The sequence below is a fragment of the Peromyscus leucopus genome, chromosome 3 (assembly GCF_004664715.2).
Source record: "Peromyscus leucopus breed LL Stock chromosome 3, UCI_PerLeu_2.1, whole genome shotgun sequence".
Lineage (NCBI taxonomy): Eukaryota > Metazoa > Chordata > Mammalia > Rodentia > Cricetidae > Peromyscus > Peromyscus leucopus.
In genome coordinates this window covers 37,931,781-37,945,277 of record NC_051065.1, presented here as the reverse complement: position 1 = coordinate 37,945,277, position 13,497 = coordinate 37,931,781, and the positions used below count along the sequence as shown (strand labels likewise).

At 39.1% G+C, this 13,497-nt stretch overlaps 1 protein-coding gene across 2 annotated transcripts in view; it reads left to right on the top strand.

Moving 5' to 3' along the window:
* Ptpn12 (protein tyrosine phosphatase non-receptor type 12) overlaps window positions 1–13,497 on the top strand; it is a 75,796-nt gene that overhangs the window by 42,335 nt on the left and 19,964 nt on the right. For both annotated transcript variants that reach the window (XM_028890936.2, XM_037203558.1), the window contains 5 exons: window positions 3,186–3,252; window positions 5,503–5,580; window positions 5,675–5,770; window positions 6,724–6,809; window positions 11,915–12,885. In XM_028890936.2, coding sequence (XP_028746769.1) covers window positions 3,186–3,252; window positions 5,503–5,580; window positions 5,675–5,770; window positions 6,724–6,809; window positions 11,915–12,885 — 1,298 coding nt within the window. The remainder of the gene's footprint in view (window positions 1–3,185; window positions 3,253–5,502; window positions 5,581–5,674; window positions 5,771–6,723; window positions 6,810–11,914; window positions 12,886–13,497) is intronic.

The following is a 13,497-nucleotide window of genomic DNA, read 5'->3' as shown; positions in this document are numbered from 1 at the left end:
AGTAAGACTGTCTTTAAAAACAAGGAAAAGTTAATTATCTTACACTTATTAAACATGAAAATTTAAAAGACAAATCCATTGCCAGTTACACAGTAAAGATGTCATTTGTAAGATATACCCCCATTTCAGAGCTCGTACAATGTAGGTTGTAAGGTGTTTTCCAAGTGACAAAACTTTCAGTGTTGTTTTTCTTCCTGAGGAGCAAGCCTCCATGTCTGCCCCACTGCCTGTCATACCATGAAATGATAGTTTTAACTAACTGCCTGAAATCGTTAGCAGAGCACGAAACTAGCACTCTCCCCCCTCCCCCTTTTAAGAAATTGTGGTGAGTGGCATTCACTTATTGTTAAATATGCCCATCTCCCAAGGTTTTTTGAGGATCAAAGGCCTTAAAAACCTTGTCTTATGTAGGCCAGGCTGGCATCAGACTTGTTCAACAGCCAAGACTGCTTTTCCTTCCCTCCCCTCCCCTGCTTGGATTACAGGTATATGCCATGATACCTGGCCTAGCATTTTTGTATTAAGTTAGATATAAACTGTTGGTACATGTTTACTGGACAACTTTATTAAATTGTGCTGTATAGCATTACCTAAAACTAAATAATGACTTGCCCCCTTAGTAGTCTTAAGTTTAGGTATATATATATATATATTTTTTCAACTGCTTTATAGAAATGTTTTCACTCTTTTCAGGTAATGTTTAAATTCCAATTACTTTTTGCAAAATCAATCATTTTGACATGTAAACCCCAGCATTCAAGTTCTAGGGCAATGGATATGACATTGTTTATCTTTGAAGGAGTTCCAAGTGTGTTCCAAGTGAATTTTGTGTTCCAAGTGTGGGTTAGAGGTTAATTGTGTTAAGTAAGATAACCATCTGTTTTTAATTGAACACATTGAGCTATTTTATTTTCTGGTTATTTTTCTACTCAGAAGCCTTGAAATTTTTAAAATGAAAAGTGAAGGAACATTCCAGTTGGCCAGAAGATAGCCTTAATTTTCCATGCCTGGGAAATTAAGACTGTGTGCCTAAGCATTTCTGTGATTTTTACATCCTTAAATACTGTGACTCCAATGTCCCCTGTCTCACCTGACAACCTTTCTACTTCAGTGCACCCCAGGTGACATTTATGATAGAACTCTTTGCTGCAACCCTTTTTGGAAAGGTTTTTAAATGCGTGGCTCATTTGGATGACCAGTATTTTTTTTAAGACAGGGTCTCAGGAGCCCAGGTGAGCCTTGAACTTTCACTTCTTCCTCCCCAGTGCTGGAATGGCAAGCAAGGATGAGCCACCATACCCGACTTGGTTTTAATTTAAAAGTATTCGAGAACTTGATGGCTCATGCCTAGACTCTCACTGCTTGAGAGACTGTATGAGGTAGAGGCCAGGAGCTGTAGAGTGAGACTGTGTCTCAGAATGAGAGCGGGGGAGGGAGGAAGAGGAAGAGCAACAACAGAAAACCCCCAATAAACAAACAAAAGCTAGGGAAAGCCAAGGAGGACATTAAGCCATGTAAGCAGCGCCCGTTAAACAAGGACAATCACACCACTGTGTTGTTACTTGCTGCTGCTGCTGCTGCTGCTGCTGTCGTCAGAAAACACTGTGCCCCAGAACAGTTTAAGGAAGACATAGTTTGTTTTGCCTAAGTTTCAGAGGGATAAAGTACGTTAGGAAAGACATGGCAGCAGTATCAGGAAGTAAGGCAAGACTATAACTCAAAGCCCACCTCCAATAATATACTTTCTCCAGCAAGGCTCTGTTCCTTAAAGGTTACAATACACCTCCACATACAAAGTGCCACCAACTGGGGACCAAGTGTTCAAATATGAATCTATGGAGGACATTTCTCATCCAAATTAAGGTCTACATGTATAATGTCTATAAAAATGTTAGGGAGAATACAATTTTAAAAAGAATAAATGTTGGAGTGATCGTGAAGAATGTTTGCAGTAGCTTTGCACTATAGATTTTATTGTTAGTAACATGTAGGATTTTTCAAACCTAGTGTAGAATTCCCTTAGATAAATCTGTATTTCCAAATAGTATAAAAGCTACTTGACTCCTGATTTTCAGACATAAGAGATTTATTGGTTAATTTCTTTTTTAAAAGATTTTATTTTAATTTTGAGGTTTTTTTTTTTTAACCTAACTGGTGTCTTATGACTAGTGAAGAAGACTACTTTCTGCCTCTTACTCCAGAAGTGGCTTGCTGGTAGAAATTTGGGAATCATCTAACACATTTATGAATTAAAGCAATTTTCCCATAATTAGTTCAGTGGTGTGTTGTAGTCAACTGGTTAAAATAGAAAAGTGTTTTGTTCTGGAATTGAAAGATAAATTGTTTTGACTTGATTTTTTTTTTTTTTTACATGTTATTTAAAATTATTTCCTTTTCTGTCCTGTTATCTGGTCAGTAACCATAGTTCTTGAGTCTACTTCAGTTGGATTTTTCTAGTTTTAAAAATTGGTTATTTAATGCTTTTAAGCAACAAAAGTGTTAACTTCAGTAACTTAAGTACATCTACAAATGGAGCGAAAATGCATCTGTTTGAAATGTAGTGTGTGTTTGTAGACAGGATCTTAAAACCTCCCAAACTGCCTGGGGACTCAAACACTCCCCTGCCTCAGCTGCTTACGTGCTCCATCAGCACAGCAGGTTTCAGCACACGCAACTCTAGAGTATATTTACAAGAATGCTTCCCTCTTAATCAGCACATCATTTTGAAAAATCCATCTCTTACTACTCCTCCAGGAGATGGGGTAGTCAGTTGTCTTTGTTTCTAGGATGGGGCTGCAGACATCACTGACGGGCTCTAAAGCTGACTCTCAGGTCTTGTAGCATTCTCCTTCCCATGCCTGTTAAAATTAAACATAACACCATCTTGAGCATTTTACTATGCTCACAACTTTCGAGAAAAACTTTATCTCTATGGGCTGTTACTGGTACAGAGTTAAAGGCTTACAGCTTTCCTGTGAGTCACTTACTGTTAGAAATCCTTGAATTAAAATTTTAAATGTTCAAATTTTAATGTTAAGGATAATGCTGTTCCTGTACTTCATTTGTATTTTGTTCACTAAGTAGAATTTCATCAATGATATCTTAAATGATTTTTGCTTCTAAATGTAAATATGCCTTTTATTTTTAAAAATCAAGTTGTTTTTTCTCAAACTTTGTATCTTTAGTGCAGGCTGTGGAAGAACAGGTGCTATTTGTGCCATAGATTACACATGGAACTTACTAAAAGCTGGGGTAAGAATGATTCTTATATAGCATTATATTCAAGTACATTATATTTTGAGCTTCACATTAATATTAACTGTTAAAATTACAGCATGTTTTCCTAGACTATGTTTCCAGGATTAGTTTTACCATGTAGATAAAGATAGTGAGTATAATCTCAGGAGTACTGCCTGAGATTCTGGACTGGACGCCGGGGCAGGGATTTGTTTCCACTAAATGAATACCACTTGCATCAGGGAAATGGCTCTACGTGATAAAGAGAAAGATTCTGACCAAGTCAGTGCCTTGCTGGGCTTTCTCCTGCCCGGTAGTTCCTATATTCCATGTTAACCTGATGTCAATGTACTGTACTTATTAAATATTTTCACCTGTGGTGCTGACTATGGGGCCAAAGTGCCTAGGATAAAATTCTGGCCTGTAATTCATTGTCTGTGGGATTTTTACTTGTTGGGGTGTCTGTTGGCATTGTTGTTTCTACTACTACTTATTTCCATAAATTGTGTTTGATGTTGTGGAAGACATAACGGTCTGTAAGAGCTTTATCTCTGTGTGTATGTATTTCTTTTGTTGTCTGTACTGTGTTAATTTTCTCTGCGTTAGAGGCAAACTTAATCTTCCATAGCTTGAAATTTTCTAGGAATATATCAGTCAGCAGTAAAACATCATCAGTTACAATGTTCAGTTTTCCTTTTACCTCCTGTCTCTCTTCTTTTTCCCTGCCTTTGTACCTGTGTCCCACCTGGGGAGGGGGGCAATATGTGAACAAGTTTTAAATAATTCTTGAGGAATCTGTAGGATTAAATTTAATTTTTTTTATTCCTCAAAACTAACCTTTCCCTAATAGGAAAATTTTTTATGAGGAACTTCACTAGGATTCTTTCAGATTTTTGATTGTTTTGAAGCACAGGGTCTCTCTGTGGCTCTGACTGTCTAGAACTCACTATGTAGTTCAAACTCACAGAGGTCCACCTGCCTCTGGCTCTCAAATTCTGAGATTAAAACCATGTGCCACTGTGCCTGGATCTCACTTTTACCATAAAAATAAAAAACTATGGGACTAGATTCATGGCCTAGCAGTAAAGAGTTCAGTTCCAGGACCCACATGGTGGCACATAACTTCAGGTCCAGGGTATCCTGTGCCTTCTGACCTCTGCAGGTATCAGCAAGCACTTGGTGCATGTACATACATGTAATCAAAAGCACACATAAAATACAAATAAATAGGTATTTTTAAAGTCAGAAATTAAATTGGAAAAAGAAGAGATAGTTACATAAATACCAGCAAACAAAATTTGGGGAAAAATTTAAAATCTTTGTTTGACACATCGTTAAAGTTGTATTTTTCAATTGTGGTCCCTGCTTGATCATTCAGATTGTTGTCATCTTTCATGGAGAAATAGTTGGCAGAGTGTGTATCTCAGGATTGTAGTCTCAGTTTGAAATGTACAGGTGTTATCCAGGTGATTCTACAGTCATCACCTGGAGAGGAAGCTTACAGAATGTCTAAGGACACAGTGGCCTAGAGAGTGAAGTCAAACTCTTTGTTATATTTACAGTCTGATTTCAAGTAACCTTACATTATATGTAGACATATATCACCGTGCCCAGTGTATTTCATATCCATCTTCAGTTTCTTAGTTCTCCAAATAATCAGTCTCCCATGGTTGTATATATCTCCTTCATTTCACAGAATAACTTTTTACTCAAATTTGTGTGTGTGTTTACATGCATGTATGTATGGTATATGTATATGTTCATGTGTGCACAGGTGTGTGCACTTGCATGTGGTGGTCAGAGGTTGATATCAACTGTCTTCCTGGCTCATTTACCACCATATTTTTGAGGTAATGTTTCTTAGTAAACTTGAAACTCACTGACTTAGCTAGGACAGCTGTTCCCCCAGCACTAGGGTTTCAAACTCTACCAGCACCCCTGGCATGGTGTGGGAACGGAGGATCTGCACTCGGGTCCTCACACTTACATGAGCACTTTACAGACTTCAGCCTTCTTCTCAGCCCCTTCGTAACTATTTAGTTTCTACTCATCCATCATAGTTTGCCATGGCCTCTTACTCCCTGTGTGCTGTAGTCACGCTCCGCAGTGTGACTACTGAGGGTCGGATGGACTCTGTCCACAGTCACCCATGTCTGAAAGGTAGTTCACAGTAGATGTTTGCAGTTGTCCAGCATGCTCATGAGGGCTGTGTGAAAATGTGGGTTTGGGGGTCTATAGTTACATATGTTAAATTCTTTGTTTTAGAAAATTCCAGAGGAATTTAATGTATTTAATTTAATACAAGAAATGAGAACACAAAGGCACTCTGCAGTACAAACAAAGGTATAGTTGATTTTTTTCTTTATAAATTATGTTTTCAAAAATGTTTTCTCTGGTGTTTTCATTGTCTCCTGTTTATCATTTCTCTTTCTAATAGGAGCAATATGAGCTTGTTCATAGAGCTATTGCCCAACTGTTTGAAAAACAGCTACAACTGTATGAAATTCACGGAGCACAAAAAATCACTGATGGTGTAAGTATTCTTTGCTTACTAGCCTTGGCAAACTTGCTTTTTACCAAGATTTAGTATTTGTGATCCTGTATTCTAGCTGTGTGAGAATGTTCATGACAGAAGTTACTTTTATCTGACCTGGGTTTTATTAACTTACTTTACTTTTACTCTGTTCTGGTAGAGATTTAGTTTTACAAACTCAATAAGTAGAATATAGAAAAGATCTTAAAGTCAGTATTCATTATTTTTCTTTCTTTCTTTCTTTTTTTTTTGTTTTTATTTTTCGAGACAGGGTTTCTCTGTGTAGCTTTGCGCCTTTCTTGGAACTCACTTGGTAGCCCAGGCTGGCCTCGAACTCACAGAGATCCTCCTGCCTCTGCCTCCCGAGTGCTGGGATTAAAGGCGTGCGCCACCACTGCCCGGCTTTCATTAATTTTCAAGTACAAGCTATGTTTTAAATTTTTAACTGCATTATTCTCCCTTCACTGTCACCCACAACTCAATAATTATAAGTTGGGTGTACTTGAATTTTATTTTGGCATGGTAGTGTAACATTTTGTACTTTTTTGTGTATACTCCATACTTTTTTGTGTTGTGGGACAATCTTACTATGTAGCTCAGACTGTCTGAGGTTCTGTTGCCTCAGCCTTCTTGAGTGTTGGGGTTGTAGGCATATAATCACCATGCCCAATGTATTTCATGGTCTTTAAAAAGCAGAATTATAAGGCCACTAGTAAGTCCCTCTTTTGTTGTTGTAATTCATTGCCATTTTAGCTTAAATGATCTTACTGAATCTTCAGTTTTTAAAAATTATTATTAAGGGGTGTGTGTGTTTGCATGCGGGGTTAGGGATACATAACTCCGCTTGTATATGGAGGTAATAGGACAGCTTTGTGGGTTCACTTCTTTCATGTGTCAATCAAGAAAAATTATTTTTCCTGTAACTTTAGTGAAACCTTTTTTCCCCTTGGCAGAATGAAATTACCACTGGAAATATGGTCAGCTCCATCGATAGTGAAAAACAAGATTCTCCTCCTCCGAAGCCACCAAGGACTCGGAGGTCTGTGTGTCTTAGCACATTGTCTCTAAGAGACCTAACTAAAAGGACAGATTCTCAACATGTCTTAGTTTTGTAACTGGTTATTTCATTAGGATGTAGCACATTTGCAATTGTTTGTTACTGGTATGCTAAAGTTTTTGTTCTATTTTATTATATAAAATGTCAGTAGTACATTGTCTCAGGATACATATTTTGGTGTTAGAATAGGAACTATTTCCTTAGCTTCCTTTAAAGTGGTTTTAGGATAGGAGAACTAGTAAATTCATAAGTAAGAACAAGGTGCCCAAATACCTGTATCGGCCAAGGTTTCATTATATGATGAGAATAGCAGGTTTGAGCAGAAGAAGTTCTCTAAGATCCTGATTATAACAGAAAGGGAAAGGATGACTGGAAAACAGTGGTGTAGAGCCATAAAGGAGAAAGGAACCCAGGGCTTCCTGTGTGGGAAGCAAGCATTCTACCACTAAGCTACACACCCAGCCCCTGAGAAAATATTGTATATGCAAAAGATAGCATGAATGCCTGCTCCCAACAGAGTGCTGCCTGCGAAAATGCACTAGACTTCACACCTGTGTATAAAACTAAGAACATTTGTGAGATTCAAATAAGGAGTTGTGGTTTGTTCATGTTGAAGCATTTAGTTTAGGACTGTCTTCATTTGGGAAGCCCACAAACAGCATAAAATGTGTTAGGACTTGAGAAAACAGCAAGTCTACAATCGAATGATGCTGGATGTAAGGCTAGCATTGAAGAAACTGAGGCAGAGTTGAGGATTGCTGCAAACAGTAGCCTGGGACAAGACACAGTAAGTGGGCTTATTGTTTAAGATTCATTCATTTGCTGGGCGGTGGTGCACGCCTTTAATCCCAGGCAGATCTTTGTGAGTTCAAGACCAGCCTGGTCTACAGAGCGAGTTCCAGGACAGGCTCCAAAGCTACACAGAGAAACCCTGTCTGGGGGGCAGGAGGGATTATTCATTTGATTTAGTGTGTATTTTACCTGCATGTATGTATATGTGTATTCAGGCAAATCTCTATGTAGGTATTTAAGAAGGGTATACCAGAATTCCTATAACTAGGAGTGGTTGTAAACCACCACGTGGGTGCTGGGAATCAAACCCTGGTCCTCTGGGAAAGCAACAGTATTCTTAATCGCCAGGTTATCTCACCAGCCTCAAGTTTTTAACTTTTTAAAAGACAGCTGCATTAAATTCAAGTAAGTTGTCTTAAAGAGTTTTATTTATAGAACAGCAGACAGTCACAGAAACTAGAATTTTAAGTAGAGGTTTATTGTTTTGACTAATGAAAAAAGTTAAAGTTTATTGGTTGGAAAAATTATGACATTTAGCTTTTTCTTTTTTGGGGGGGGTTTCTTTTGTTTTGTTTTGTTTTTTCAAAACAAGGTTTCTCTGTGTAGCTCTGGATGTCCTGGAACTTGCTTTGTAGACCAGGCTGGCTTTGAACTCAGATACACCTGCCTCTCCCTGAGAATGCTAGGATTAAAGGCGTGCACCACCACCATCTGGCTTCACTTAGCTTTGAAATAATATTTAAGGTACTTTTTTTTTAATTTGCCACAATTGTCAAAACACCAGAATATAGCTTTCTAAAACTTGACAGTATGTTACAAGAGCTTCTGAATGTATTAGAAGCCAAAATTATCAAAGAAAAATTGGAGGAAAATAATAAGAGGGCCAGCCCATTTAACAGTGATAAATAGCATGTTTCAGACCAGGCATGTACTGCAGCACTTGGAAGGTAAAGGCGGAAAGCTCAGAAGTTCAAGGTCAGGGCTGTCAGACAACTCAGGGTGTAAGTCTCTCAGTGTTAGGGGACTCTGGTGACCTGAGATCAATCCCCAGTGGAAGGAGAGAGTCAACTCCTGGAAGCTGTCTTCTGTCACTGTGGTATATGCACATTCACATCCCACATCCTCAACTACAGCCTGGTCTTCACTAGACTGCATTTAATTAGAAAAGTCCAATAATTTGTTTCTCCTAGTTACAAACAATCACTGGGGCTCAGTGGGTAAAGTGCTTGCCATGCAAGCATGAGAGTGAGTTTTGCTCCCTAGCACTTAAATCAGAGTTTGGCATGGTGGCACATGCATTAACCCCACAGATAAAAGGAGGGAAAGAGAGACATGCAGATCCCAGGACATGTGTTTTTTACGTGAATGTAGGGGCTGGAGAAATGTTCCAGTGGTGAAAAACACTTGTTCTTGCAGAGGACCTGGGTTCAGTTCCCAGCAGCACCCACATGGCAGTTCACAGTGAACTGTAATTCCAGTCCCAGGGCATCCAGTAATGCTTCTGAACTCTGCAGGCTCCTGCATACATGTGATACATATACATACACTTCAAGCACACATACACAAAGTATTTTTCCTAAGAATGTTTATGCTAAACAGAACTTAACTTATTGTCATATTTTCCTCTGCTGTAAAACCATTTACCATCTTGAAAATAAAAATACACACTTGGGTGTTTTTTTATCAGACCAAATACCTATTAAACTTTGGATGGTTAAATGAACTAAATATAAAAAATTAAGACATTAAGCTATTGAAAATAAAATGGGAGGGTAGGGAGCAGAGGGGAAGAGTACTGAAAGAGACTACTGAAAATGGGGGCATCTCAGGGTCAAATAAAAACCTGGTGCAAGGGAATCTCCTGGGAATCTACAAGGATGACCCCAGCTAAGATTTGTAGTAACAGCCGATACATAGTCTGAGCTGACCATCTCCTGTGACCAGATTGGTGCCTAGCCCAAGTGTCATCAGAGAGGCTTCATCCAGCAACTGGTGGAAACAGATGCAAACCCACAGGCAAACATTATGCAAAGTCCGGGGAATTCCACAGAAGAGGAGAAAAGATTGTAGGAGCCAGAGGGGTCCATAACACCAGAAGAAAACTCACAGAATTAAATAACCTTGCCTCAGGGGCTCACAAAAACTGAACTGACAACCAGAGAGTCTGCACGGGACTGACCTAGGCCCTCTGCATATTGTTACGGTTGTGTAGCTTAGCCCCTTGTGGACTCCTCACAGTAGAACAGAGGTTGTGTCTGACTCTTGCTCTACTCCTCATACTGGGTCGCCTTGCCCAGCTTTAATACATGGGGAAGTGCTTAGTCTTACTGCAACTTGAGATGTCATGTTTTGTTGCTATGCATGGGAGACCTGCCCTTTCCTCAACAGAGACCGAGGAGGAATAGATGGAGGTGAGGGAGGGAGTAGGGGAGAGGGACTGAGAAGAGAGGAGGGAAGGGAAACTGGCAAGGATGTAAAATAAATAAATTTATTTAAGAGGAAGGAAGGAAAAAAGAAAACAAAATACAATATAATTGTCAAACTTATAACAGTAGATATAACAGAAGGGATAAAGGAAATCACAGATGAGATTAATTCATTTCATCACTTACAATTTCAGAGTGTTGATTATTGATTCCAGATTGGCATGCTTAGGGTCCTGTGCTTGTTCCTACAGTGGTTCTCCAACTCTGTGCTTTCTGTGTTGTTTCCGTTCACTGTTAAAGACATCTGTGGGTCTCAGATACAACTTCTAAAGTTATTAACAGAGATCAGAAAAGGTACAACATGGGTAAAAGCATCCTTCTCAGTTCTGAGATATTAGACGTCTAGAAGACACCATGTTTTTAGTATAAAAAATAAGTAACTATGAGGCTGGATAGATGGCTCATCAGTTAAGGACCCAAGTTCAATTCCCAGCACCCATGACACATTGCTCATAACTACCTGTAACGCCAGCTCCAGTAGAACCAGTATCTACTTCTGGCCTCCATGGACATACATGCACACACACACAAACACAATTATTTAATTATTTTTTAAATGTGTATGGGTGTTTAAACTTCATTTACACCTGTCTACCCCATGTGTGCCTGGTGCCCATAGGGGCCAGAAAAGAGCATCAGCCCCCCATTGGACTGGAGTTACAGACAGTTATGGGCTGCCATGTGGGTGTTGGAAGTTGACCTGTGCCAGGATTCCACTGTTTTATCATTTCTTCCGCTAATATATTACCTCTCTAGCAATGGATGTGTGTGTTGAGGGTGGGGTGTTGTGTATTGTTTGCTGGTAAGAATTGAACCCAGATTTGCTTGCTTACTGGACACTCACTACAACTAAGCTATACTTAATTAGAAGCATAAGGCTGTAGAGAACAGTTATTTTCAACTTAGAATTTTATAACTTTGTAAGAAACCAGTACTTTTAAAGATACAAATATACAAGTCCTCTAAAAGGTTACATCTGTTGAGTGAGGTGACATATACCTATAATTCCAGAATTTGGAGGGCAGAGGCAGGAAACTGTACAATTAGAACCAGACTAGGCTGTGCACTGAGACTCTGGTTGAAAAGGCAACATGATTTTAAAAACAAAACCAATTTTAAAACAAAAAGTGTATAGTTGAGAGAGAGTGTAGCACACCGAAATAAGCTGGAAAACAAGTGAGTCTGAAATGCAGGTTCTGTGGTAGCCTGAGGATGGGGTCTCATGCTGTCTGAAGAGGGATGACTGTGGTGTTGATGCTTCCCTGGTGTGCTGGACCTGCCAGGACACATGGGAATCTGCTGGAAAGTTAGAGAACTTGCTAAGAACTAAGCCATTACAACTCAAAAGACTAAGAGATAAACAAGAAAGCTCCAGAATGAAAGAACGCATGGTGTCATAAGTGTGAATAACACTGATGGCCATAGATTGAGCTAAACAAAACTGCAAGGGAAAGGTAGAACAGAAGGTAATTCCAAAGTAGGAGTATAGCCTTTAAAACAAAAAGGTCAAGAAATAACAGTAATGTCAACATTTTAAATATTGAGATATATCTTAGAAGTAACTAAGATTTTTTCTTTTTTCCAATATGTAACCCTGGGCTGTCATAGAATGGACATAATTAATGTCATTAATATACAACTTTAAAAGAATACATCTGTGTTACCTTGATAAATACTGGCTTTCCTTAGTCTTACAAAACAGAACTTTATAACCATGTTGTAATATAATAGTTTTAGCTACAAAATTATAATTAATCAACTTACTTTAAAATGTTAAACATTCTCAAAGTTGAGTCTGTTGTTTTCCAGTTGCCTTGTAGAAGGAGATGCCAAGGAAGAAATACTACAGCCACCAGAAGCTCACCCGGTGCCACCCATCTTGACACCTTCTCCCCCGTCAGCCTTTCCCACTGTGACTACTGTGTGGCAGGACAACGACAGATACCACCCAAAGCCAGTGTTGCACATGGTGTCGTCAGAGCAACATTCAACAGACCTCAACAGAAATTATAATAAATCATCAGACCTCGCCGGGAAAAATGAACCAGCTGTTGAAAACGTAGATAAAAAAGTAGAGCGAAATTTAAGTTTTGAGATTAAGAAAGTCCCTCTCCAAGAGGGCCCCAAAAGTTTTGATGGGAACACACTTTTGAATAGGGGACCTGCGATCAAAATTAAATCTGCTTCGTCGTCTGTGGTTGATAAAACCTCCAGGCCACAGGAGTTAAATTCAGGTGATCTCAAAGTTGATAGTGTCTCCCAGAATTCTTGTGTGGACTACAGTGCGGCACATTCAGACAGAGCCCCTGATTCTTCAGAAGAATCCCAAAACTCTCACACACCACCACGGCCAGACTGCTTGCCTCTTGATAAGAAAGGACATGTAACATGGTCATTTCATGGACCTGAAAATGCCACGCCTGTATCTGACTCATCTGAAGGTAAATCACCAGATAACCATTCTCAGCCTGTAAAAACTGTGTGTTCAACAGCAAACTCTCCAACAGAAGTGGACAGCAGTGAGCCTGTGGATCACCGTGACAGCTCCCCTCTGTTGAGAGCACCGCTCAGCTTTACCAATCCTCTTCACTCTGATGACTCAGACTCAGATGAAAGGGACTGTGAAGGTGCTGTGACCAAGAACAAGACTAGCATTTCAACAGCAAGTGCCACAGTTTCCGCTGCCAGTAGTACTGACAGCGCGTCTACCAGGAAAGTGTTGCCAATGTCCATTGCTGGACAGGATGTGACAGGAAGGCCACATTCAGGTGCTGACAAAGGTAATACAGTCTGACTCTCCATCTCTCTTCTATGCAGTTTAGCTCTATCGATGCATTATGATTCATTTCACAGCATGCTTGAACCTACAACAAAATTTAGTTGTTTTATAAATAACATTTTAAAATAAGTTTATATTTACTGTTACCATAATTTAATCATTGTGTCGGTGAGCTGCGTTTTTCATAGTATTCATATCATTATTAGAAGATTGCTTTGTCTATTCTGTATAGCTTAGTGCTTTGTGTAAGTCAGATTTATCTGACTAAATAATTAGAAATAAACTAGAAAAATAATTTGAAGTATCAGTGATACAAATACTGTAGAACACTTGCTTAGCCATTAATTTCACCCATGCTTCTTGTAAATGCTTAATAGTCCTTTTTCCTATTTTTGACTACAAAATAACTTTTTAAAGAACTCTTTTCACAAATGCTTATAAGTAAAGTTGCTTTCAGTTGGAAGTTAACCCCCAGCAGACTGGAAAGTGCACGGCTGACTAGAGGCCGTTTAATTCCTTCCGGCTTGAGAAGTGTGTGCACATGCACGCACTGCTACGGGTCTGTACTTCATGACTGCTCTAAGTGGCCTGCTTTGTCATAAGATGTACTGTT